General features: G+C 40.6%; 2 protein-coding genes across 4 annotated transcripts; both read right to left on the bottom strand.

Annotated features, from left to right (window-relative positions):
- Positions 1-2,002: 2,002 nt before the first annotated feature.
- LOC133779042 (uncharacterized) lies at positions 2,003-3,945 on the bottom strand. Its single transcript, XM_062219044.1, has 4 exons — positions 3,913-3,945; positions 3,779-3,784; positions 3,046-3,384; positions 2,003-2,801 (listed from the first exon to the last, which is right to left on the bottom strand). The coding sequence occupies exons 1-4, from the start codon at positions 3,943-3,945 to the stop codon at positions 2,439-2,441; spliced, it is 741 nt and encodes a 246-aa protein (XP_062075028.1). The 3' UTR covers positions 2,003-2,438.
- A 4,058-nt stretch (positions 3,946-8,003) lies between these two features.
- LOC133834746 (12-oxophytodienoate reductase 3-like) lies at positions 8,004-12,845 on the bottom strand. Of its 3 annotated transcripts, none has more exons than XM_062264459.1 (7): positions 12,535-12,845; positions 11,938-12,066; positions 10,713-10,824; positions 10,410-10,550; positions 9,877-10,007; positions 9,551-9,733; positions 8,004-8,937 (listed from the first exon to the last, which is right to left on the bottom strand). In XM_062264459.1, the coding sequence occupies exons 3-7, from the start codon at positions 10,787-10,789 to the stop codon at positions 8,288-8,290; spliced, it is 1,182 nt and encodes a 393-aa protein (XP_062120443.1). In that variant the 5' UTR covers positions 10,790-10,824; positions 11,938-12,066; positions 12,535-12,845; the 3' UTR covers positions 8,004-8,287. The 3 variants fall into 3 exon arrangements, with proteins under 3 accessions (XP_062120443.1, XP_062120441.1, XP_062120442.1); XM_062264457.1 differs by having other exon boundaries at positions 11,958-12,066; positions 12,535-12,844; XM_062264458.1 differs by having other exon boundaries at positions 11,958-12,063; positions 12,535-12,844.
- Between the last annotated feature and the right edge of the window lie 14,948 nt (positions 12,846-27,793).

Here is a 27,793-nt window from a genome sequence, read left to right as displayed (position 1 = left end):
TTTCCTCCCTCAGCTTCGGGATTATTTCCTTCGTTCTTTTTCCTCTTGGAGGGATTCTCCGAGGTAGGCTGTGGAGCTGCTGGGTCAGCCGAGGTTGAGGCAGAGTTGATGTTTATCGTTGTAGTTTCGGTCTGCGAGGTCGCTTTGAGCGTAGACCTCGCCTCCTCTACATTGACAAATCTCTGCGCACGTCTGTTAAACTCGGTTATCGACCTCACCGGTTTCCCTTGCATGTCATCCCAAAGGGCACTTCCGGGTAAAACACCAGCTCGGATAGCCATTAAGTGCCCACTGTCATCCACGTCCCGAGCTCGGGCGACTTCCAGATTAAATCTTGTCAGGTAACTTTTCAGTGTTTCGCCCGGCTGTTGTCGGACATTAGTTAGGGTGGATGCCTCTGGTCTGACTCCCATCATAGCTCGGAACTGCTTCTTAAAGTCTCTAGACAACTGCTCCCACGAAGTTATTGAGTGTCTTTTATATTTTTCGAACCAACTTTTGGCAGGTCCTGCCAATGATGTTGGAAACAACATGCACCTGAGCTCGTAACCCACGTTATTGGCTCTCATAATAGTGTTGAACGTGCTCAGGTGACTACATGGATCGGTCTTTCCTTCAAACGTTGGGACGTGAGGAATCCGAAACTCTTGAGGAAATTGAGTGTCAGAAATATGGGGAGCAAATGGTTCGAGCTCCTCATCTGAGTCCTCATATCGACTCAATCCTCGTTCATTCTTCAAAAGCCTAAAGGCTCTTTCGAGCTGATCGATTCTTTCTTGGACTGGGTCAGTAGGAGGTGTTGTCTGGAATTAACTGTCATTGATCGTGATTCCAGGCTCGCGTCTCCGCAAGGGATCTCTACGCCTATTCAAGCGATCCCTCAGGTCCGGATTTGTTTGATTTTCATTCCCCCGACTCTGATTCAGATGATTGCGCAGGTCGGGATGTTTCTTGCGATTTCCAGTATTCTTACGACCTCGGTCATGTTTGCTGACGAACCTGGTCTCTCCGAATTCGTCACTGGTGAGACTCATTGCTCGGTTGTTTCGCGATGGATTCTTTCCACGTCGCCTTGTCTCCGCGATGCGAGACTGAGACGTCTGACTTCTCTCAGATGGAGCGCCTCTCCGCTCCTGGAAAGTCTCCCTGTTTCCTTGTCCATCCCCTGCACGCCCTTGATCCTGATCTCGAACAGGTTGAGCGTTTCTGTGGGGTGGCGAAGGATATCTTATGGGTGACGGAGGGAACCGTATATGCGACAGTGGCTGCCACCCTTGTCGCGGCCTAGAGGGTCCAGAATTTGCCCGAGATGGGTCAGTCGCGTTCGGTGCGCTCCCAGGTACCTGAGTCCGAGCCTCTGCAGGGGTTCGGTTATTCTCAGTTCCCGCAGGCACTTCCACAGGCGGGTTAGGCGGGACCCGAGCTTGGGTATTCCTCTGGCGCCTAGGAGGAGCAGATGGCTCTGCTGGCGCCGAGGGTTGAGTCGGCCGTCTTGTTGCAGCATCCTTTCGCGGACGCCCACGGGGCCTCCGGGGAGGAACATGCACGTCCCTTGGAGGAGGGACTTGGTTCTCGCGCGGAGGCGGGGGCTGAGCCACCTGTGCCTCTGCGGCTATCCTAGTCAACTCCTCATTCCGTTTGTTGGCCTCTGCCAACAGCTGTTTCAACTACTGGTTTTCCAGTTCTACAATAGGAACGTAACGCTCAGGATTGTAGTACATATCCTCATCCCTTGGTGGAGGTGGTGGTCCCCGGAATCAGAAGACCCACTCCTCTCCTCAACGTCCGGGGTTCTCCATTGGTTGTTTTCCAGGACGTCTTGGGTAATTTCCTTCAGGGGTGTTCTGATTGTTTGTGGCCATGATTTTCTCAGGGATGAATGCTTAAGGCTCTTAATGAAAGCACCAAACTGTTGACGCCGCTTTTCGTCAAACAGTGAAAAAAGAGCACGTAAACAATAACTGAAAATGGCCAATTGAAATAAAACAATGTAAACACACGATTTTTACGTGGTTCAGCAGTTAAATCTGCCTAGTCCATGAGTCTTTGTTATTAAACTCAAGATTATCTCTAGGAATTCTTCAAGAATGAATTCTCCAGAGTTTTCTCTCAAGGATCAGAATTTCGGTCCTTTACAATGGTGCATGGCCTCTCTATTTATAGGGAAGGCTGCAGAATACTATCCCACATATTTTGGGTAGTTACTCTTTTTGTGTAAATAAAATAAATGGCTTTAAATGCCTATAATCAGATATAAAAGGAAACGTCTCCTGAAGATCAGGGGACGTATAACTGACCAAATAATATCCCATGATTCTAGGGGATTTACAATAATAAATGAGGATTACATCTCATATTTATAACACTTGTAGATATTCAAGGTGGTTATCGCGTATCTCTAAGGCTTTAGCCTCCCAGGTTTCCCGTCATCTATCGAGCTAGAAACATCTCCCGAGGCCACACGGCTTTCGAGATCGTACGTGCGTCGAGCTCGGGACCCCTGATTCAAAGTCGTCCCTGAAGATGAGTGTGTTCCCGGAGCTATCTTTCGAGATCATGAATACTTCGAGGTCACCATACTCGAGGTCGTCTACATCCTGTAAGCTCGACATACAATCCTGGAGCATGATTCCATCCTTATGAGTCCGCTTATTTGCGAATCCAACTTTCGTCATAATTTGCATAGCTCGAAATCTGGGTGTAACAGTGAACTTAACTTTCAAGTATTTAATGACATTATTCTCATTGAAATGTTGTACCTTACTTCCAATTCTCTTAGAGGGATTGATCTTTAAATGAGTCTGCAGAAGAAACAAACAAACCAATTACACAATATGTAACCGGTTTCATAAAATAGATAAATGTAAACTTATCTACCTGTAACTAGTTACACATATAACCAGAAACAGAGAAACATAACACTTTAAGAAAAAAAATCACAACGATAATAATAAAACAAACACAATCCCCCGAATGTAAACCCGATTACAGTAACATCACCATATGAACATTTCTTTTATTATACTTAAGAAAATAAACACATACCACAACATGCTTAGTCTCAATAGAATCAACTATAACATCCTTACTTCCCAATGCATCAACTTTATCCTTCTTACTACCAGATGCACATGATTTCCTCTTCTGTTTAACAATTGAAGGAGATTTACTCTTCTTCCTTGCAACAGACTTCCCGCGAGAAATATTTCTCCTCCGAGGAAGAACATCACCAATATCATCACCAACATCGCCAGTCTTCGAAGCATCCTCTACAACTTCAGACGATTTCTTCTTAGAATCAAGCACATTCCGAGCAATATTATCAGAACCAGGAGCACCACCAACTTCACCAACTCCAGCAACAACATCACTAGAGAACTCGGACTATTCCATCAGAATTCTTTGAACTTAAAATACAAAACGCACTGCAAAATAAAAAAACAAACAACACAAATGAAAATGAAAAACATATATATATAGAGAGAGCACAAATTCCAAATAACTACCAATAAAATTTCCCAAAAAAACTAATAAAAAACCACCAAAACCCCCCCACACTAAAAATTAACCATCAAAAACAAAAACCACCATTAACACCCATTCAAAATAAAACCAACCACAATCGAAAAAATCAATCATCCACGACCGAAATATAGATAACCCAAAGCAATATCAACCAAAATAAACATAAAAAAAACTAAAACATATCCCATGTAACCAGGTACTCACTGAGTCGAACACCACAAAATCACTACAAAACCAAAAACAATAATGTTACCAAACCCTAAAAGGAAAACGAAAAAGAAGAAAAAAATTCAGAATAACAATGATTGAAGCACACGAGTACAATGAACTGGTGGATATAAAAGTGTGATAAGGAAGCAAGCTATAAAAAATGGAGGCTATAGGTACTCGAGCACTTGCATGGCAGAAATGAAGAACCATGTCTGATTTTTTTTTAAAAAAAAAACGGTTTCCAAAAATTGAACAAAAAAAATAAAAAATATTACATACAATTATTGAAATACTCTCACAAAAATTCAAATTTAGCCTAAATAGTCTTATACAATTAAATCTGGGAAACCTAATAAATTATTGCATAAATATAGGCAAACAAATCCCATAAAAAAGAAATACAACAAAAAATACCATAAAAATGCACACAAAAAAGCCATATATATATCAAAGTATATAAAATTTTCCCATATTTCATGTAAATTCCTCTAACAAAATCCACCAAGCCTCTGGGCCTAGGAAGAGGAAAGCCAATTTGTGTATAACCCAAATAATACAAGTCGAACCAGATGACATTCAATTCGGAACAACCTCATTTGAAGGCCTGAGCTTCGTTCCCCCAGAAAACCTGTAACGACCCAAATTTACTAATAAAGCTTAAGGGCCTTGATTAGTGTACCGGGAGGGCATAACTTGATTATATGTGATTTAATAATTAAACACATGATATATGATTATTTGAATATATGTGATGCATGACTATGTGTATTAGTATGCATGTAGGCCCTAATTAGGTTAGAAGTGCATAATCGTAATTTTGGCCTGTTGAGGGCATAACTGTATATATTTGTGATAAATTATCGAGACCACATTATTATGTGGATATATCTGTTATCTGTGACTCGAGACGATCCTAGTGAGTGGTTTAGTGAAATAGTCACTGCGGGGATTTATACCCGGCTCGAGGCAAGCCTGGGGGTATTTCTGGGAATTTAGAGAATATATTGGAGTCTATTTTGATATTGAGGAATATAACTGGTGATTAGTTAGGTGTCGGGAAGTAAGCGGTAGATATTTGAGACACTCGAGGAATTAGCGAGAATTGGGTGTAATGACCAAAATGCTCCTAAGTGGATTTAAAGGCTCTGGAATTAAGGGGGGGGGGGGGGGGGGGGGGTGGGAATTGGTCATTTGGCTTATAAAGGATAAGTGTTATTAGGCTTTATGCCTTATTGGAATAAGTAGAAGGATTTGGAAGTCTGAAGGAAAAGAAAGGAAAAGGAAAAAAAAAAAAAAAGGAAATTGGAAGTCTACCTTTCTCTCTCTCGGTTTAAGCTTTTCTTCATCAATTCTTGAGGTCTTTTGGGCCAGAAACTCAGGGAGAGTCAGAGTAGAAGCTTGAGGCTAGGGTCCTTGGTCTGGCTTGAAGAATTAGCAAGGATTTGGCAAGAGCAATCCATCCATTTGAGGTAAGATTTTGGGGTTAATATTCAGTTCCTGGTAATGGTGTTAAGCTGGTTTTTTCTAAGCAAAGTTCTGTGGGAATCCTAGGAAGTTGAGGCTGAGAATTTGAGGAGGAGAAGGCTAAGCAAGAGTGGGAGACAACCTAGGCTAAAATCATCCAGCAAAGGTAGGGAATTCTAGTTCAAGTCCTCTAGTTTCAGTTGTTGTTTTATTGAGTTTTTGAGCTTTAGGTCCAACCATGGTGATTCCTTTGATTTGGGGTGCATGTAATTGAGTTATGGGTGGTTGGGATGTTTGGGATGAGTGGAGGATATTGGGAGGCTTGCTTTGAAGTTTGGATGAGGTTTGGTTGGGTTTTGAGTCCGTTTAGCTCGGGAAAATTCGAAGGAGAAAATGTTGTGCAGGGCTGTGCTGTGACTAGCGCTACAACGCTAGTCACTGGGCGCTGTAGCACTAGGCCATGTTATTTGGGGCATTTTAGGCTCTATTTGTAGCACTGTAGCGCTCCCCTTAGAGTGCTGTAGCGCTACTCTGTTTCCAGAAATGGGTTTTTGGGTTATTTTCAAGGGTTTTTGCCCGGGGGTTCGGGGTTCGATTCCACCACCCCGTTTGGTGGAATTAGGGCTTCCCGAGGGCTCGAGGTTGGTCTTGAGGCTAGGTTTTGGACTTGAGGTTTGGTGGTGATTCTGATCTGTGGCTATGACTAGGTGAATGCTAGGGCTCGGATGGGATCGTGCTTGAGGATCAAATTGAACAAAGCTAGCGAATTTAAAGGTAAGAAAACTGCACCCAGTTATGTGTTTGTGATGGGACTAAGAGCTCCCTATATCTGCATGATGTCATAGATGGTATTATGCCATGGGACATGTGATAAATGGCCTAAGGGTGCTGTAAATAATACTTGCGCACAAGGCGCGGCTCAGCCACTGGTAGCTGAGGACAACTTAATATTCACTGAGCTCGGTTTAAGCGGATCGGAGTCAGTGGGATAAATAGAGGGTGCGGCCTAAGGGCGTTAACCCTAGTTATCATATGTGGATTGATTGTTGAAATAAAGTGATATACTTGATTAACATGAATGCTTAAACTGTTGAGTACATGCTTATGCGGTATGAGTTATCTGATTGTCTGTTGAACGATTATGCTCTGTTATTGTGTTTTCTTGTTGGGCATTGGCTCACGGGTGCTACGTGGTGCAGGTAAAGGTAAAGGAAAGTTGGACCAGTCCTGAGATGGAGAGCTGCGGGGCTGAATGTACATAGTCAGCTGTTCGGCCGCCACGACCGAGGAGTGGAACAAGACGAGAAATGCTTAACCGTCTGTTTTGCCTTAGAGTGGCTAATCGTTGTATCTAAATCTTATATCTTTTGTAAACAGTCTTTAACTTATCACTGTTGGGATCCCATGTAAAAAGAAAATGCTTATTTAAAAGAGACGAAGCTTTTGAGACCAAAATCTTTTAACGTTAGTTCAACTATAGTTTCAGTAACACGTTTTGAGTTAAATGACTTGATTAGCAAGTCTTGTACCTTTATAAACACACAGTGTAACAGTCTTGGCTATCCAGGGTGTTACAAAACCCTTCTCCGTTCACCACTGGAAAAGGCAAGACTGGGTCTTCGTCAAATAAAGGGGGGAAGAGGGCACACAAAGAGACAAGCACAAGAAGTGGTAGCCGAAAGAGCACAAGGAAGAGTAGAGGAGGAGATGTGGTTCCTTTTAATCTTCTATCAGTAACTAAAGAGATACAAGGTAACTCTGCTGAAACGAATAATGGAAACTTTGTGGAGGTTGAGGTTAGAATGGATCCACTTTTTCAAATGGGCGAGGAGGCGACCCTTATCAAGTCCGCTCCTCCTCAATGAAGGTCCTATTGTGGAATTGTTGGGGCTTAGCGAGAGCTCCGATAAACCAAGCGTTGAGAGCTTGGGAGAGGAGATACAAGTATACTTGCAAGTATAAGGCTTCATGTCATTAATTCGGGTGGGAGTGTAATAGAAGCAATGGTCTCAGACCTTGAAAATGAGATAACTTGGACTCTCTATGCTACCTATGGGAGCTCGTATGACGAGGAAAGGGTTAGTTTTTGGAGAGGATTGACCCAAAGAACTCTCAGTTATGATCAACCGTCGGTGGTAGTGAGGGATCTGAATGCATTGAAAAGCGACATGGGGAAGTTGGGTGGCCGCCGCATTATTGAGTTGGACACAACCTTGCTAAGAATTTTTTTTGGAGGATACGAGTAGTATTGATCTTGGATTCTAAGGCTGTCGTTTTACATGGCAAAATAATAGAGGGTTTGGAGGCCTAATCCGTGAGAGGCTTGATACAAGATGCCTCTTCAAGACTGTGGCATGAATGAAATAAAGTCCTTCACAAAGGAAGGCATGAAGTAATGCAGGACATGATGCAATGGGTAGAGAGTAGATCGAGGGAGACCACTCTTGTGACAGAGAAGAACGAGAATTCTATTATAGATAGAAAGTGCAGTGGGAAAACCTCGCCTATCCATGACGAGGTGACAAAGATAATATTGTGATGCTTCTTGAAAAGAGAATATTGCAGGAGCAGCTACCATAGTGGTGGATAAGGTCACTGGGGAGACAGATCATTGCAGCAAAAGAATGGCGGCCAATTCACCAATTGAAGCAGAGGTGCTGGTGATTAAATTGGCCCTCCAGTGGGCGAGTGACAGAAACTGGCTGAAGATAGCCTTACTTTCAGATGCAAAGGTGGTGGTGCAGGCGTTTAGTAGAGGAGAGTGCCCACCGGATTGGAGAACTTTTCATGTTTCAAAAACTGTGTTAGCTCTTATGAGCAAGTATAATATTTGTAGTTTTCATTTTATTTGCTTAAAAGACAATATCATTGCTGACGGTCTAGCAAATTTAGCTAGGATGACTAGCTCACACGCTGGATATTTACTAAAGGAGGGCCCCCCTCCTGTGGTGCTCATTGGCTAAGTTACTAAATGACCTAAACGTTCTACCCAAAAAATAAAAAAAGTAATGCAAACCATGAGTTCCTCTCAATACAATACCTAGTTAATCATTCCATAGGATGATAACTTATAAATATTACCCAATATTCAAAGACGTGATCTTCCACTTGCGTTGCTAAGAAAAGGGTAGTCGGTGTACCCAACAACAGGATCCTGTGTGTAAAAAGTCTTCCTATTATACTTAGTCAAAGGTGCATTCAGCTTAAATCTCAATACCAAATCAGGATTTGAGATAAAAAGACGACCGTACGACACCAAATCTGCATCGCCATCAGCTAAGGCTTGCATTCCCAGCTCTCGAGTGAAGCCACCACTACACATGAATGTTCCCTGGTAGTTTTTTCTTAATGTCCTGATCAAGTGGGATTCTTCTTCTTCGCTACCAGGTCTGCCTGATTCTGTTTGACCATAGGCAGTGTATCGAGGCTGAGTCACATGAAGATAAGTGAGTCGTGATCCCTGGTTTAGTTGGAACTTGTTAAGCCTCTCTACCACTGCTAAACCAAGGCCAAGTGGGTCGGAATCCATGGCATCAAGGTGATCGATTGCAGGTGAAATTCTAACACCAACTCTATTGGCACCAATGGCTGAGACTACTGCTTGAACCACTTGCATTATAAATTTGCAACGGTTATCAATCGAGCCACCATACTCATCAGTTCGATCATTGATCCCATCTTTTAAGAATTGGTCAATGAGGTAGCCATGTGCACCGTGGATTTCAATTCCATCAAAACCTGTAAAATGAACATGGCCATTGCAAAACACGTCAAGAAAAGTGACGGTGCTTTTTGGAGACAAAATACATAAACCAGTGTTATTATACTATTATATGCTTAACATCTATTTCAAACAACCTCTTTAGTCTAGAGAATCTTCACCGATCTAGATTTAAAAAATCATAGTAACATGTTATGAAGTGTAAAGTTTAAAAACTCAGATTAACACTGACAAGTCCAGAGCTCAAATAAACGTTAAAACTTAAAATAGGGGGCATATTCGTTACACTAGACTGGTCTTCTTGCTAAAGGGATAGAATCGCACGACTGAAAATCACAAGTCTGCGCTGGGTATGACAGTGGTACAAATTCATCATGATCTTTTAATCTATTATAACATTTTCCGTTGTGAATAATTTATCATATATGTTCAAACTAAAGTAAAACAAAAAAGAGGGAGACACTCATATCCACTCCATATGTGATGTGTACTCGTGTATCAGATAGAAAATGAAAAATCTTTATTTTAATTTAACAAAATCATATATTGGTTGTTTGCCTTTAATTACATAGCAGCTGAGTTTTGACGACATTCGGTGTTAAAAAAAAATTTGCACTTTATAAAACTAACCAGCATGAATGGCATTTATGGCCGCATGGCGATAATCCTCCACCACCTTGCGTATTTCATAGGTTTCCAGGGCCTGAGGTTTAGGATACGTCCCATATGACCCGTCTGGCAAGAGAATTCTCCACCGGTTTGAAATGGGCTTGTTGGTTGAAGATATTGGTGACTGCCCACTAGGTTGATAAACTACAATATGCCATAAACCAAAAATTACTTTGTTGATCTATTTAATTAGCATATAAATATATATATATATATATAGAATAAAACGAATAACTTGTTGTGACCAAAAACATAATAAATAATGAATGGCTAGTTAATGATTTTACCTTGATGAGATGCACGACCAACGTGCCAAAGTTGACAGAAAATGATGCTGCCTTTAGCATGGACTGCGTCCACTATCTTCTTCCATGCCTCCACTTGTTCTTCTTTGTAAATCCCAGGGACATGTGGGAAACTAACAAAAAAAAGAAACTCATTATGTTTAATAATGGGTCGAAGTTGCTAGCGACCATCTTTAATTATAAGCTCATTATGTCTAATTATGGGTCAAAGTTGTTATTTCCTAATTAGAACCAAAACTAACTCCCTTCCTTATGTCAACTTTATCATCGTTGGTAACTCATTATATGGTACTGTACCCTAAAATATAGGGAAAACAATCTAACCCACGAGTAGCCAATAATATTTGAATCTTAAGTTAATGCGCAATAGGGGATTGAAAAAAAAGGGTAAATCCACTTAAACACAATTAGAACAAGGGTTCCCAATCTAGACTATTGCCCACAACAAACAAATATCATCAGTGAATTTAAAAGAAAAAAAAAACCTTAAAATGAAGAGAAATTACAATACCTACCCCGCTGCGGTGTTTGAGACCAAAGTCCCTTCAGTGATGAGAAATCCACCTTGGGTGCTCCTTTGTGTGTAGTAGTCGGTCAGAGCTGCTCCGGGGATTCCATTCAAAGCTCTGCATCTTGTCATCGGCGCAAGCACAACCCTGCCAACCATACCAGAATCTCATAATTAATTCAAACTCTCGCAAGGTCAAACTCATCAAAACACAGATCTTTAGACCCAGAAAAAAAAACACTCCCTTTCCCCCGATCGATCGAGTTGAAGAAACCAAAAAACTCAAACTAAGCTGGATCGGGTGACTTACCTGTGAGAGAGATTGAAGTTGGCCATCTTGTAGGGGGAAAACAGAGTGTTCCTTTCTGGTGAAGTGATTTCCGCCATTAGAGCTAATGCCTACAACTTCAGAATACAACAATCTGTATGCAAAATTAAAATGAAGGCGAGAGAAAAAGTTTAATTAGTATAAATAGTGGAGCTCTTTGATCGTTGTATTTTAAATGATTTTTGGATATTTTGTTATAACAAGACCTTAATAAACAATAATATAAAAGCTTAATAAAATAATAAAAATCCAACATATTCAACAGTCACTCAGTTCTTCTCCTGTAAAAAAAATGAAAAGCTATTGCATGAAGTGTGTTAAATATATTTACACTAGAACAAATTCAAACATAGACTAAATGAGTACTGCAAAACCCTAATTTTATACAAATAGAACAAGGAGAGGATATCAATTTCAAAAAAAGAAAAGAAAAGGAGAGAGGATATGTGATCTAAATCCCTAATCACAAATCATCAACTCATTATCACGTATTAAGCAATAATAGCATACACAAATTAAAATCAGTAAAATCAGTCTAACATCTCAGATATCAAAAGAACATTAGCAAATATGCAGATCACTAACTCATACAAATTAATAGAGAGAAAACTAAGAACATTAACAGATATACAGATCATTAACTCATACAAATTAATAAAGAAAAAAACTAGGAACAAAATGTATTAACTATTAAGCATAGAGATGCAAAACAAAACACAAATGTAAATACCTAACTATTCGGCCTAAAAATTTCAAAGAACAGGAACAATATTTATTAAGCACATAATCTTGAAACTAATCAACATAAAAATTTCAAAGAAAAAATATGCCATCATCAATCACAGAGGTGTAAAACCAAGCTCAAAGAACTTCATTAAACCTCTTATTTGATGGGCTTATTGCTTGTATGCATTCAAATTCAAATGGCATGTATGCACAACAGATCCAGTAAAAAAGGAATAACATTATTTACAAATATCAAATAATATAACTATTAAGCATATAAAGTTATAAAACGATCTGAACATTAAAAAAAATAATTATAATTTGTATAACTTATCCAACGAGTTGAAGTAATACACAACTCTTTCTCAGTTGAATAAACAATTTGAATAATGGTTAGAGATCAAAGCAAGAGATATTCCAAAAAAATTATCTTCGAAATGTAGTAGGCACTTATCCAAAAAAGAAAATAGAAAATTCTCACTGATCGTTTCAAAAACTTACTCGGTAGTTAGTTTTTAAGATGTCAACGGGCTTTCTTGAGATATGCTAGACAAGCTCATCTACGATCTCAAAATGCCTGCAGATTATTTTCCGCTGCTCCTCACAACTGCTGCCAACAATTAATATACAACAGCACAAGATCAGAAACAGCTAAAAATTAACTCTAACTACCATATGTAGTAGTGGATGGAAACAACAGAAAACATATTTCAAAACCAAAATCTATGATGCACGAAAATTAAACAGGAATTTGCACATCGCAGATACATGTGAAAACTTGGTAGACAGATCCAAACACATAGATCAAATTATCAATTAAAACAGAATCCCTAATATCAACATATCAATACAAATTCCGATTCAGGCATAGTTCACCAAACAAAAAATACATAGAAAAACAAGATCAGTAGAGAAAAAACAAAGAGGCAGATATCTAAGAAGCAGTAAAACAAAGAAATAACAACAAAACTTTGAACAAACATAGTTATCTTTCTAGTTTCAACGGCCAAGACAAACAACAAAGATCAAAACCTTATAGTTTTCCATTAATTCTCGGCAATCAAATAAATAATCAAACCTGCAAAAAATAAAAAGAATCGTTGTCCGTGCTTGTGAGAGTGACTGAGAGACAAAGAGAACGAGGATCGGGGGGCGGAGGGTGTCGTGGCTGGGTGGCTGTGGAGTCGATCGTGAAACGCAGAGAAGGTGGAGGACTTGGATTGGAACGGCTGGTGGGGGTGGTGGTAGTGGTGGCGGCGGCTAGGTAGGGATGTATTATATAATATAAATCACCACCGACCACTTTGTTCTGATAAGTGACTGAACATAATTAACCAGTAGTAAATAAATCACCACCGACCACTTTGTTCTTGGACGGAGCAACAGTAGTAAATAAATAATTAACCAGCCATTATTATTTGTCTATTTTTTTTCTGTCTTTAAACCGAGTGATTTTTAGAAACCAATGAGGTTTGTTCATTTTCTTTGGAACCGACGACGACTCGTGTTTTGACTGTTGATATTGACGTTAGCCAAGCCATGTGGCTGACAATGACTGATCTTGATTTTACAAATGGGGCCTACTTTTACAAATATCAGTGCTTATTTTTTATTTTTCCAGGTTTCAGGATGTTGACGACTTTGTTTTAGGGAAATATTACACGCCTAAAATTATCTTCACTTTTTCTTTTTTACAAAAATCTTTACCCAACAATCTTTTAAGTATACATGCCACAAAATGTAGGGTTGAATCCCGTGCAAGAAAAGAAAATAAACTCAGAGGGAGGGTACTCATTTTTTTTCTTCGTTATTTCAAGTTTTTTAAAATCTACCTTTTGGTTCTCCTTGAATCAATTTAATTTTTAGGTTATATTAAGATATCTTACTTTATATATAATACATTTTAGTTAACTTCAAATCTATTTTAAAAAATGAATAAGTTACGAAAAAGTATATTTATCGTACATGTAAAAATTAAGATATAGTATCTTAAACAAGTTAGTTTTTAGCTACTTTTCTATTTGGTTAGTAAAAAAATAACTTAAATTCTAGCATAAATTCCACGAGTTACCAAAAAATGTATTATTTCCTATAATTGTAAAGTAATTTCTATGTTTCTTTTTTGCTTGTTGTTGATGGTGAATTCTCGTTAACGAAATCAGATCGAAAAATTCAAAGATAAGTATGAAGATATTTAGATTTAGATAAGAACTTAGAATAAGCTTAAGGAAAGGTAAAATACAGATCAACAATGGAGTAAACATTTGTATATTGCTCAATAGCCTGAGTGTACAATGAATTTTCCAACCCCTTTTCTGGAGGGGTGATGATCTATTTATACTGGAGCTCTAATGACCCCTCATACATTGTGGTCCCAGGGGACAAGATTGTACATAGGTACATTGTCAGGGTTGTGGCACAAGTCATAGTAGTGTATAAGGAGTGGTGGTCGGCTCTAGTACGTGTCAGGGGCCTGCAAAAGTACTCCTGCAGTGGTACCATGTTATACCTCCACTACTCGCATGACACAGATGTCAGGGCCACACTTTTGTCCACATGGTCGTACGTCCTGCACCCATACACGTACAGGTGCCTTGTACCTGACGGTGATCCTCGCATCTCCAAGGCGTGTGCTTGCTCAAAGCTACTCCACGTGCTACTAAGTGTAGGAAAGCTTGTGTGTTAACGTGACCAATATACTCAGTTGTCTGTACCACTATTGGCTTGATACCAAATAGTTATTGGATCTCTCTTTGTGCCCCTCGCTGCCCCTTCTAGTGGTCTTAGACCCCATACGGGTACGCGAGGCGTTGACCTCACGATATAGAGGCATCTTGGTGAGATGAAGTGCGGCACGGGTACACGACACCTCGACATGGCAGAGCGAGGTGTGGTGCGAGGCCTTAGTGCGTGGGGTCGTGATGTCTTGCAAGGTGCCAGGTACGTGGTAGGTGGGCGAGGCGTGGTGCGCCTCATTGTGCGAGGCTGGGGGCGAGACGCCAGGCACAAGGTACGCCTTTGCGTGGCGCGAGACGCATGGCCTCGCTAGGCGAGGCTCGGGGCGAGATGCCAAGCGCAAGGTGTGCCTGTTGTGGCGCGAGACGCATGGGTGTGTGAGGCCCTCAGGGCGAGATGCATGGGTGTGCGAGGCCCTTGGGGCGAGACGCCAAGCGCATGGTGCGCCTCTTGTGGCGCAAGACGCATGGCCTCGCTATGTGTGGCTCGGAGCGAGACGCCAGGCGCAAGGTGCGCCCCTTGTGGCGCTAGACGCATGGGCGTGCGAGGCCCTCGGGGCGAGATGCCAGCCGCAAGGTGCGCCTTTGCGTGGCGCGAGACGCTTGGCCTCGCCGTGCGAGGCTCTACGAGGGTGCAAGGTGTGAGGTACCGTCTTGGGGAGCTGGGGTCCGAGGCGTGAGTCGAAGTGCACCTCGCTATGCGGGACCCTTCCCGCGGCATGGACCCGGGTGCACGAGGCACCTAAGTGAGGCCATGTCTTGCGAGACGCCCGCGGGAGAGGCAAGGTGTGCGACACCCTTGGCGCGCGGCGTGCCTCTAGATGCGAGACTATCCCTCACAAGACGCAAGGTGGGCTCGTGGGTCAATGGTGCGAGACACCCACATCACCCTAGGAGCCTCTTCGCGAGATGTGGGTGATAGGCTCGCGAGACGGGGGGTCTCGCGAGGTGCTTGGGTACTTGGTGCCCGTTGCATGCAGATATGTGTATGCCTCGAGTGTCTTTGGCAATGTTTACACATGTGAGTGCATCTTGACCCATGAGCATTTCAAGCTCGCGCAGGCATGTCAGACCTCACTATGTGAGGGCCTTGTGCACCTTTCCTCTTGCAATACTTATTCTGCCCTCTTAGCTTAGCAGGGCCAAACCTCATGGCTCATAACGTGTTGTTTCTCTTGAGACAATCTCCTGTATTCAAAAAGGCCTACAGGCTTGGGCCCATTAGCGTGACTAAGTGACCTTTATCCCTGTGTTCCAACCAGGGACTAAAGATTTTTTTCTTTGGTGGATTTTTGGCATCCACACTTGCTTAATCAGAAAACCATTCTTAGATCCATAAAAAGCGCAAGCACAATCAATCCATAAATTCGTCAGGATTAGGGCTATGGATTGATTGTACTGGATTGGATTTGTGATAAAATTTTTGAGATATCTACCAAGTCTTGGAGAAATTAAGAAGAGAAACCTCTTGGGGTGTAGAGTCCAAGAACTTTACTTGACTAGTTAGATAGTAGTATAATAGTAATAGTAGTAGTATTTTTATGACTGTGGACTTTGGTTCAGACCGGGATTTAATTGGACACTCATAGTAACACGTGTAGATTTTCTAAGTTTAACCTATAGTTTAAGAATATTAATTTTAACCTAAGGTTGGATTAATATGACTGATATTGATGGTGATATTTATTATATTATATGGTTTAGATAGACCCAATAAGAAAGTAACACTTGTCATGTGTATGTTTAATGATAATTAAGTATTTTTGAGGAATAAGTTTATTAAGAGTAATATTTGAATATCGTAGGGTCTGTCAGCAGCTTTGAAAACGTTGGAGGACTTAGTCAAGGCTGTTTACTCAATTCAAATTAAGCTAAAATTATGCAATTTCGTGTTTAAATATTCAGCGTATGCTGATATATCACAGCTATAGGGGGCGATATATCGCAGTACGGGGATACGAAAAACACGTAACTTCGCACGATCACCTCGACGAGCCTCGGGCATGCTGGCCCAGGCGATATATCGGCTCCCTTAGTATAATTTTGAATGTTTTTGAAAACGTTCTCATTTTAATCTTTAACCTCTTGATAAGTCCAGCATCTTTCTGACCGAGTCTTCAGCCTCTGCTGAACGATAATTCAAATATTTTTCACTTAAAAAGCCATTATTTTATTCAAGTTAAATGAAGATCTTTTCATTCTTGAACTCTATAAATAGGACCTAGTGCCCAGCCATTTATTCATTCATCAAGCTAAGTTTAGAGGCTGCAAGCTACTAGGTTATTTTTGAGAGTGTAAACACTTGGGTTGGGAGTTATAAGCTTAATCATTATAAGCTTACCAAACACTTGGGAAGTAAGGTTTATAGCACATTTCGGTTCAAGGTTTAGATCGGTCATAAAAGCATTCAAGGTATTCCAAACTCTAGCTCATTTTGGTATTGTTTTCCTTAAGTGCTTATAGTTTTCTACTCAGCACCCTAACTTTATTCTTTATTCTTGAATAGGAAATCTAAGATCTTGAACATAAGGTTTTTGGTAAGTATGTTCTTGATGGTATAGTTCATCCATTCTTTTCATTCCTTTTTCTTCAATATACTCACCCTTTCATTGATGGTTTTTAGGAGTGTTCCAAAGTCCCAAACCTGTTCTCATATCCCGGTACTTTTGGTAAGGAAAATAGGATAGGATATTATATGTTATGCTATATGTTATCTTATGATTTATGTGGTATGTTAACTTATGATTTATGTGTTATGCTATGTATGTTGTAGACTTGGGCATATGACTTGTATAACTAACAAGCTCCAATAAATTTATGGGTATATGACTTGCTTAGCTAGCAAGCCCCAAAAATCTAATGGGCATATGACTTGTTTAGTTTACGAGCCCCAAGTAATAATGGCCATTATAGTATATGTGACATATGTTATGATATGTTTTAGTATATGTTGATATCAATTTTATGTATATGATTTATGTGTTAGATTTTTCTTGTTGGGCATTAGTCTTACTCCTTTTTGTTTATATGTGCAGGAAAATAGCTTTGGTGGCGGGAAAGGTTCTTGGAAGCTTGGGGATGTGTATTGAGGCGGAATGAAATCGAAGGACCGAGAGTTTGATTCGAGGATGAAGTCTCTTTAATTATGGTTTTTTATGTATTTTTCCGCAATTGGTTGTAATAAGTTTTAATTAAGTTTTCATTATGTCAAAGTTATGTTTTGTTTCTAACAATGGGATCCCAATGTCATACTTATGAATTTTAAATAGTTTTAAGCCTTTACCTTACAGTTCTGAAATAAAGATATGTTATTTCAAATGTATGTTTTCGTAAGTTTTGTATATAAGTTAGTAATGGTCCAAGATTTAGAATAGTTGGGTCATTACATGGGGGTACCTGCAAGAAGGCACTCCAATGCTCAAGTCAGTTCTCAAAATCACACAAGAAAAGTATGAAAAGTGAACAAAGAATCCAATGTCCATTTTTAAGTCTCGCGAAATGTTATTTATAGACAAAATAAGTCAGTTAAAGAGTAAAGAAAGATTTATTTTTTTAGTGTTCATCTTCCTGTAAAATGCAACGCATTCGATGGTCTATGACAACATGAACCTATCAAATTCTGACACTTTCTGACTTTCAAGCATAGTTTTCTCAATTGAGAGGGTTAGACCGTCAATTGTTAGCAAATTCCCTTTCACATGCATCAATCAAATTAACATTTATTGAATAAGTAAAATTCATAAATAAATACACAAATAAATTTGGTCCACACAATTGCTCCTGTTCTTGGTTCAAAAATTACCAATTTACGAGCTAAGAATAATAACCGAAAACCAAATTTGACCTTATGCTGAAATAATTTCTAAAAGTGACCTTTCTTTTCCTCTTCGGCTTTGCTCAGGTGTATTGGCCTTCCTGCCCCTTTCCTAATTCTTTAATAGTCATGTCACTTATTGCCTTCATCTGATCCCCATTTTCCTTCTCAAAATTTTCTATTCTTGTTCCTTTCTTTACCCCTAAAGGAAATTTTTGTTTTTGCCAAGCCCTAATTCTCCTATGATTTTCTTCATGGCTTCGAAAACAAAGAACCCTTTTTTTGTTGCTCGGTCTAACAATGTCATCAAAAGGCTTCAAGAATCAATCAATCTAAACTCAGAGAAGATGAGGTGGAAATATGGAGGACTGAGAGTATTCTTAATAAGGATGAGATTTTTCTCAGTGCTAAGTAGCTGGAGGTTTTACGCTTTCCTATTCTTAGGTTGGTTGCTCAGATTTTATCTCTTGCCAATTTGCATCCCATGCAACTGCCCCCAAATTCCATCTTGTATTTGATTGTTGCTGCCCTATATGGTAGCTGAAGATCCTTTCTTCTTACCTGTGGTTTGTCTACCAAATTTTAAGCCTAGTTATTTACAAGAAGGCCACTCCATTCGGCTCTCGTAAAGCTTACTATATTACTCCGCGGAAGACTTTCTGTCTTCTGGATGACCTAGAATATTCTCACAAGAAGTGGGGTGACTCACTTTTTGTTCTCCAAGAGGCCTACTACCCTGGCTATACCAATGAGGAAGATTTCCCAATTGTTAGGACCTTCAAAAATGGTATTTTCCTTTTCTCCCTTTCCCTTTCTTTTTTGGAATTTCAATTTCTCTTGTAAAATATAATTTTTCCTTTTAATCTCAAGTATTTCCCCCTCTTCTCTTCATTGGTACAACCAATCATCTCGGGTCTCTTCTCATATCGGTCAAATATTTAAAATGGGCATGCTTCAGAGAGAAAAAAAATAACGATCTTTCTATCAAGGCACACAGTAGTCCTAAAATAATGAAATTTATGCCACGTATCATTTTTAGCCCTACCATCGATCATTCCTCTGCAAGGTTTCACGCTGCTCAAGTAGACTGTTTAAAAGCCATGATCAAAGATTGTTATGTTGAACATCTTGCCAATTTCATCAATCATTCCAACTCTCTAGTTATTAGCCCAGTTTCCGATGAAGTTCTCTCCTTTGGAAAAATATCAAACAATTTCAATTGGCTCTTAGAAGTAAGGAATTGACGATGTCAGGGTCTCTTTTGTCCCCTTGGGATAGTCCTCAAGAATTTTCTCCTCCTTCTAGTGAAAAGTGCTCTAAACAAAATAATGACCAACCTTTTGATCCTATATCCTTGGAGGGTCAACCTTCTGTTTCTGAAAACATTCCGACCCAGTCATATCCTCGAGTAACAAAAAGGCATTCTAAGGAATTGTCTAGTCCTCTGAAAAAGAAGAAGTGTACCCCGTTCTCCTTTTGAATCTAAGGTGGTGTATGCCCCTGCTCATTATGGTAACAAAACCCTTAGTTCCCTTAAACATGTGATTCAAAATCTCAGTGGTCCCTTTTCTGTTCTGACCCTAACAACTTCTTCTAGCCCGAATACCCAATATGACTCTTATCTCATGGGTTTATTTGGGTCTTTTCAAGAAACACCTCAATTCTTCCATCCCAATCTTTGTTCGACTCTTGGGGGTTCATTTCCACCCAAAAATGCCCCTAAGATGACCCTTTTAACATTCTCTTCGTGTTTGGTCCTAGATGGATCTTTATCTCCAGTCTCGTATTCTTACTCTCCATTTTCTAGTTTTCCTTTTGACACCCCTTTAGGTTCTGATGTGATAGCTAATGATGTAACCTTTTGTCCTCTTCCTTCTATCCTAGAAGAGACATCTGTATCAAATGTTCTTCCAGATTGTCTGTGTAATGCCCTACTAATCTAGGGCCGTTACACTGTGTATTTAAAGTAGTGTTTAACTCATTAAACGAGTCATTTGGACTCAAAAGTGTAATTAAAGCTAATCAAAGGTTTAGGTATTAAAAAATTTGGTCAAAGATATAAAATTTTAATTGAAACTTTAAATAATTACATGGGATCCCAAAACGAGTTTTAAATGAAAAGTAGTTACAACCAAAGTTACAAAAGTAGCCAGCCTAAGGGGAAAAATCAGACTCATAACCTAACTCCCTCAAAATAACTCAAGGTGGCCGAACCGGCTGAATATGTACTCGCTGCTCCAAAGCCCTCCAACTCATGGCTTGTCTACCTTTAGCTTGCCCTTACTTGCACCATAGAGCACCCATGAGCCAAGACCCATCAAGAAAACCCCACATGGCATAAAAAATATCCAATTAATCATAAGCAATAAACAACATGCTTCACAAAAAATAAATGCATTCATTCCAGTCATATAAATCCATATTCAAAGTATGAATGCAAATCTTGATAATTAAATAGTTATATTCATAGTATGAATGCAAATCTTGATTATCAATTGTTAAGTCATTAAATAATTATAACATGAATTTAGAAACATTTAATCATCAATACTAACAATAATAAACACGATTTAATGATGAAATAACATCAATGTCACAATTGAGTAAATCATAATAGAGTAACACAATTACAAAGTTAGGGTTTTAGAGAGATACAACCTTTATTTTAGAAATCTAGGCTTGCCACAATAAGTATATTGTTGTCCAAAATCTCTATTCCAAGCATTTTCTTAGTTGCTTGAAGCTTCACCAATATGGAATGATAAGTGGGATTAAACAAGCCTTGAAACTCATGCAAGTCAAGCAATGCTTGATGATTTTCTTGGAGAAAATGAATGTTCTTAGAGAGAGAGAGAGATGAAAAGTGTGATCAAGGATTTACAACTATAATACCTCTTATTTATAGCGCAGCTATTGTCATTAAGTCTAACCAATGGGATTAGAGCTTTGAACACATTATTTGGAGCAAAAACCACAAAACTGAACGGACTTGTACAAACATGCTAGACGATGCATCGCCTGGCACTAGGTGACACATCGCCTAGTGACAGGCGATATGTTTCCTGTTATGGTTTCACAAAGTTTTTAGCCTAGGCAATACAATGCCTCCTGGATGGGGACGCGTCGCCTCTAGACCTGACCCACATTCTCAAAATGTGTCTTAAACACTTTCAAATGCTCCCAAACTTTTTGGGCATGCTTAGGTATCTCATTGTATCACTTTAAGCCAATAAAAGTCGATTTTAGATGCCCACAATAAAAGCTTTTCACTTCAACTTAAGTGAAAACCGTTAAGTATTTTACACCACATTGTGTAAACAACTTAACCATTATATTTAACCAATTTGAAAACCACTTCCTTGTCTTCACCATCGAGTTGTAAGCTTCACTGAGGATAGTTACTAGACGGAGAGTCATCATGAAAGTTGGAGAACGTTGATAATGCTCAATCACGTAGGAGGCAAGGGCCCAACCTGCATGATCACCTGAATATAGAATGTAGTTATCTCGACAACACTTCATTAGATATGCGCAAACATATCAACATGCAAAAGAGACAACATAATATAGAATGGGAGCAAAGTTACATTCAGCTGAAGGACTATCCTACTGATGGGCATGAGAACAGGAATATCCAGATAATTGAGTTGAGGTTCAAAGGAATCATAACCTGTACAAGCACCCCAAGAACTGGGGCCAATAACCAAATCTTGTGAATCCTGCAATACGGGATCCAATCCAAGAACGGTTGGATTTTGTGGTAGAATAAATGAGACTTTTCCTGGATGAGAAAAAGAAAGATAATGATGACTCAGATGAAGAACTTGAGCCTTTTGCTCATCACATCACTGCAACTCCATATCTACACAGCTTCAAGATGCCCCATATGACAACTTGCGATGGAACTACTGACCCAACCAACCACATCAGAACTTTCATACCCTGATGTGAGCTCATAATGTGGGCATCGATCTTTAGTGTGTACTATTTCCTGAATCCTTGACAGGGGCTGCTAAAATATGGTTAGATAAGTTTCAAAGACATTCAATCACATCTTGGAGTCAGTTTTCCTCCAATTTTAAGAAACAATTCCAGACAGTGAAAGAAAGACACATAGAGGATGATTCCCTAGTTAATATCAAGCAACAACGAGGGGAAACCCTTAAAGCCTTTATGAATGGATTTGAAAATGCAGTGACCCATGCTAAAGGTGTAGATGACACTGCAAAGATGATGGCAATACAAGTTGAAATAACTGCCAAGGGTCAATTTTGGAAAGAACTCCAAAATAATAAAGTTAAAAATACAGATGAGGTTTTATGCCGATCTCAAGCGTAGATAATTTTAAAGGAAGCATAATCGACAATGACATCAACCAATAATGTAATCGTTCATCCCGCGGTAGCTATACCCAATGTATTTGGAATCGGGCTCCCAAAAACTAGCAATGGTCAAGTAAAGAATAATAAGAGGAAAGGAAATAGTGAGGGAAATCAGGCTGGTAACAAGAAGAACAAGGTTAGAAAGAAGTATGTTTCAATCTTCACTATGTATGCCGAACTAGCAGATACCCAGGAGAATATTTATCTAGCCAACACAGCTCGTATACCATGGAAGAAACTCAAACCCATGAAAAATCAATTAGCAAAGCACGATTTGACCAAGTTCTGTCGTTTTCACAACAATATCAGACATACGATTGTTTATTGTCGCTAGCTGAAGGATAAAATTGAAACTCTAATCTAAGCTGGCCCCTTCGTTCATTATGCTCGTAATCGAGTAGACCCAGATAGACATCTTGTTCCTAATCAAATATTGGTTATGGTAGATCATTAGAACATCCTCGCAATACCATCAGCACTGGCAAATCAGCTCCTGCCCCTCCAGTCGAAGGAGTTGATATCGCCACAACTTCAGGTAGACTTCACATGGCAGGAACGAGTAAGGGCGCACATAAAATATATGTCCAAGAGTTGAAGACCAAGAAAAATTCCCCTTATATTCCAAAACAACAAAGGATAGATAAACAACCAATAACCTTCACTGAGGAGGATGTTAGTCACATCCAATTTCCTCACAATGATCCTTTGGTAATAACGATTCAACTAGCAACAGAAAAGTGACACAAATTTTGGTAGATAACAAAGCTCGATCAATATTTTATACAAGTCAATGCCAGAGAAGATGGGACTATCAGAACGAGATCTAAAAGCTTATTCCACCACCATATATGGATTCTCTGGAAAAGGTTTGGTCGCAATAGGAACAATAAAGCTTGCAGTTACTATAGGGGAGGAGACTTAAAAAATAATGAAGATGTTCAACTTTGTTGTAATAGATTTCCCAACGACCTATAATGCTATTATGGGACGACTTGCCTTCATTGAACGTGGTAACCTTCATTCGACACCTGGCGGTAAAATTTCTGACTCCTACAGAGATATGCACGGTCAGAAAATACCAACTAGCTGCTTGGGAATGCTACAATATCACAATACAGGGTAAATCATTGCTCAACCAACAACCTATGGTCATCCTCGCGGAGGCTGATGAAGCCATAGAGGTAGAGATCTCCTAACTTGAAGAGATAGAATCGTGTATAACCACTCGAGCTTCAAGCTTTAGATGAATTAGAGGAAGTTATACTTGATGAGAATGCGACATCTAGGGTCGTAAAAGTCGGTAAGAATCTCAAGATTGAATAGAAGAACAATCTCATCAGTTTCTTAAAGAAAAACTTGGATGTGTTCGCGTGGTCACACGCAGACGTGGATGGGATCAGCCCACATGTCATCATTCACACATTAAATGTAGATAAGAACACGCCAGTCAAGCAACATAAGCGAAGTTTTCTTGGGAAAGATCAAGCTGCACCTTTAGAAGAAGAAGTAGCCCGACTATTGAAATGTAACTTTATTTGTGAAGAAAAATACTAGTCCTAGATAGCTAATCCAGTCCTTGTGCCAAAGCCAAATGAAAAATGGAGGACATGTATTGTTTTCTCTGACCTGAATAAGGTATGTCCTAAAGAAATAAGGTATGTCCTAAAGAATGCTTTCCTTTACCTAGAATAGATTAGTTGGTGGATGCCATGGTAGGATACAGATTAATGTCTTTCATGGATGATTATACGGGGTATAATCATATCGCTACTTTTATCCCTAAAAAATACAAGGATGACGCGACGAATGAGAATGTGACACGTGACATCACAAATCAGGGAAAAACGACAAAGTATTGAGAAAAGACCGACGGACAAAAAGGATAGGTCCAGGACCTATAGGAAAATTGACCAAGCCAATACCCCTAAGGGTGGTCGGCCTGACCCCTACCCCTAGGGGTGGTTGGCCCAAGCAGGTCCTATACCCCCTAGGGGTGGTCGGCCCAAGCAAGCCTTGTACCCCCTAGGGGTGGTCAGTCTGACCCTACCCCGAGGTGGTCGGCCCAACATGCCCAAGGACATTAGGGGTGGTCGGCCTGACCCTATCCTCCATAGGGTGGTCGGCCTAAACCCCCGAGTACACTTCACTGAGAAGTAATTCCTCTTGTTCAATCTGAGATCAACAAACCTAGCACCCCGAAGATCAACAAGCCTAGCACCCATAAGATCACAGGTCCAACACCCAAGCTTTGGTCGTCGGGCCTAGCACCTAAGTCTGACATACCAACAAAGACTTAGCATTTCCCAGAAGTTTCTATAGTGCATTATCCACCATGATCTATAGAAACAAGAGAAGAACCACGATCTCATAATCGTGGGAAGGTGGACACGTATCTCAACTCACCATGATCGTGTACCAAACCACAATCTCCAGTACTACTGATCGTGTAACAACCCCTGGGTACTATAAATAAAGGGCCTAGGGCTTCATAAAAAGGACTTCTTTTTTAACTCTTTTCGGGACTAGAAAAACTCTTCTGAGAAGTGAATTACTGAGTTCATACTTGTAATTATCGAGTAACTCAATACTAAAGACTAAGTAGATTAGGTTATTACTGTTCATCAGAACAGGACTGAACCACTATAAATTTCTATGTGTTTACTTAAGATAATCATATTATGTCATTTATATTAGTTATTCCGTTCAAAAGGTGTCGTATATTGTACATACGACCGTTGGCCAATTTCACAGGTCAACATTTTGGTGCTTTCATTAAGAGTACGAGATCAAGAAACACACTTTCGTCATTTTTACGATGCCTCCAAAACCCAGTCAGACCAAGAAGACTGCTCCCAGGGACTCCACCACCCAAGATCCCATAGATCCCATTAACAAACCTCAGCTGGAGGTTGGAGATCAACCTGATGTAGAAGATCAACTAGACACTCACCAGGAGGAGATGGCGCAACATCTGGCAGGAGGCCTTTGCTACAGAAATTTCCCTTCAGAGGGCGACTATGGAACGAAAATGACGGGAGATCAATGAGTAGGTCCAGAGGATGGTCCAGAGTGAGAAGGAGGCTGACCAGAGGCACCAGGAGGCCGTTGTGGCCTTAGAGGCGGCTACTCAGTTAGCCCGAGCTAACGCTGAAGCTGCTGCTCGGGCGGTGAGGGAGGCTCACGCCAAAGCAGCAGGAATGCGAGACCATAGTAACAGAGAGTCTCACGGGAGGAGTAGGACCCCAAGGACACTCTCAGAACCACTTTCCCAAGATGAAGAGGCACAGTCCAAGACTGCCTCCTCCATGACTAAGAAGAATAACACTTCATCTAGGAGTAGGAGTATTACCAACCCGAAGGCCCCCTCCTAGGGGGACCGATGAAACAATGCTGGAGATGAGAGTCAAACATTTGCGAGGCGTGACAAGAATGGAAATGGCCACTGCAAATATCAAAGTCATGTAGGAGGAGAGGCTCCGGGGCAAGGTCACACCGACAAGGGCAAGGCGGACCTACCGCCCCTACACCCTCAGTCTCGCAAGGGAAAGGAACCGATGAATAACACAAGTACTGTGTTCGATAGGCTGGGGAAAGATGCACGACCTCAGGATTTGAGGGAGGTCGTCAACAGGAGGACCAGTGCTCAGGAGGAGGTACCAGGGATATCCACCCCACCTGAAGCAGCGATCCCACCAGTAGTGCAAGCTCAAATAGATGCACTCGTTATGGCTGTTCAGGGTCTAACCAAGAAACATTCAGATATCGAGTTGGTTCATAGAAGTGGGAGCCCTTTCAATGCCAAGATCCAAGCTTCCCAACCACCATCAAAATACAAGGCCCTAAAACTTCCTACATACACTGGGAAGGAGAACCCAGTATGACATATTGGGAAGTTCGAGGATCAGATGGAGTTACTAGGTGTGGAACATGATTATAGGTGTAGGGTATTCCCTACCACTCTCTCTGACTCAGCTCAGGAATGGTATTGGAAGTTCAAACCTGGATCCATCACTTCTTGGGAACAGTTCAGGAAGGAATTCTGCAAGGTCTTTAATGTCAGGTAGATTCAACCAGTTTATGCCAATCAGTTAGCTGACATCAAGCAAGGGAAATATGAATCCCTGAAAGACTACATTCAAAGATTCATGAGAGAGGCAAACCGAGCGGCCACGGTAGGAGATGAAGGAAAGTTCATTGCCATCTCGGTAGGAATAATTAATCATAGTCCTTTGTGGGATACTATACACAGGAACCCTATCAACACCTTGCAAGAGTTCCTAGACCAAGCTAACAAATACATGAAGCTAGATGATGCTATCATGAAGGAATAAAAATGCATAAACCATCAGACCACTGTCAAGACAGATAAAAATGACGCAAACCCTCTGGGCGGCAGTGGGGGCAACAGTAAGAAGAGGAATACCTCAGGGGCTGAGCAGGGTGGAGAGAAGAAAGCTAAGTTGACACCTGCCGACAAACAAGCTAAGCATCAAACCTACCATCCCAGGTTCACCAATTATACCATCCTGAAAACATCAAGGGCTGACATTTACTTGGCAACATACTAGGAGGTACCATACCAAAAGCCACCCCCCTTGCGCTCAGAAGGAAAGAAGGACAAGAACAAGTTTTGTCATTTCCATAATGATTATGGGCACGACACAAACGAGTGAAAACAATTGAAGGATGAGATAGAGTTTCTTCTTCGATCAGGAAAACTCTTGAGGTACCGAGGCAAGACTGAGACCCCAAGCAGGAATCTAGAATTCTGAAGGCAGAGGAGTCCACCACTTGAGCCGGCAGCGTAGACTTCACACTGGATACCATATGTGGAGGACCCCACATAGCAGGCAACAGTAACAATGCTTGTGAGCGATATGCAAGGACCCTCAGGCATGAGGTAGGGGAGTCTTCCCAGTGTATGGCAGTCGAGGAGCGGTCTCCAAAGAATCCAAAGTATGAAAGTGAATCTCTCACTTTTACAAAAGATGATGCTAGACATGTGAGGTACCCCCACAATGACCCTCTGGTCCTTACCATTCAAATCGCTAATGCCTGAGTGAAGAGATGCTTGGTGGATACGAGAAGCTTGGTAGTTATCATCTACAAATCATCCCTCGAGAAGATGAAACTCATAGTCAAGGACCTGACACCGTGTTCCCAAGTGATATATGGGTTAACGGGAGAATGCCTAGCACCAGCAGGAACTATTAAACTACCAGTCACAGTGGGGGATGCCCCCAGGCAAGAGATTATGATAACAAAGTTCCTGGTGGTAGATTGCTCATCGGCTTACAATGTGGTACTTGGGAGACCCCTCATGATGGCATTACATGCAACTGTTAGGAACGAATTTCCTAATACGCAGCAGAATGGTGGTGGGGTTGGCTCAGTGTACAACAAAAA

Source organism: Humulus lupulus, chromosome 5 (assembly GCF_963169125.1).
Source record: "Humulus lupulus chromosome 5, drHumLupu1.1, whole genome shotgun sequence".
Lineage (NCBI taxonomy): Eukaryota > Viridiplantae > Streptophyta > Magnoliopsida > Rosales > Cannabaceae > Humulus > Humulus lupulus.
Note: the sequence above shows the minus strand (reverse complement) of the source record. Positions and strands in the feature narration are given on the sequence as shown.

Excerpts from the sequence above, each read along its gene's own strand:
- LOC133779042 (XM_062219044.1), bottom strand. The coding sequence starts at position 3,945 with ATGGTTCTTCATTTCTGCCATGCAAGTGCTCGA. Across the intron at positions 2,802-3,045 it reads TTGAGACTAAGCATGTTGTG|ACTCATTTAAAGATCAATCC; the intron begins GTATGTGTTTAT and ends TTTCTTCTGCAG.
- LOC133834746 (XM_062264459.1), bottom strand. The coding sequence starts at position 10,789 with ATGGCGGAAATCACTTCACCAGAAAGGAACACTCTGTTTTCCCCCTAC. Across the intron at positions 9,734-9,876 it reads TGGTCGTGCATCTCATCAAG|TTTATCAACCTAGTGGGCAG; the intron begins GTAAAATCATTA and ends GGCATATTGTAG. Across the intron at positions 8,938-9,550 it reads CATAAATGCCATTCATGCTG|GTTTTGATGGAATTGAAATC; the intron begins GTTAGTTTTATA and ends TTCATTTTACAG.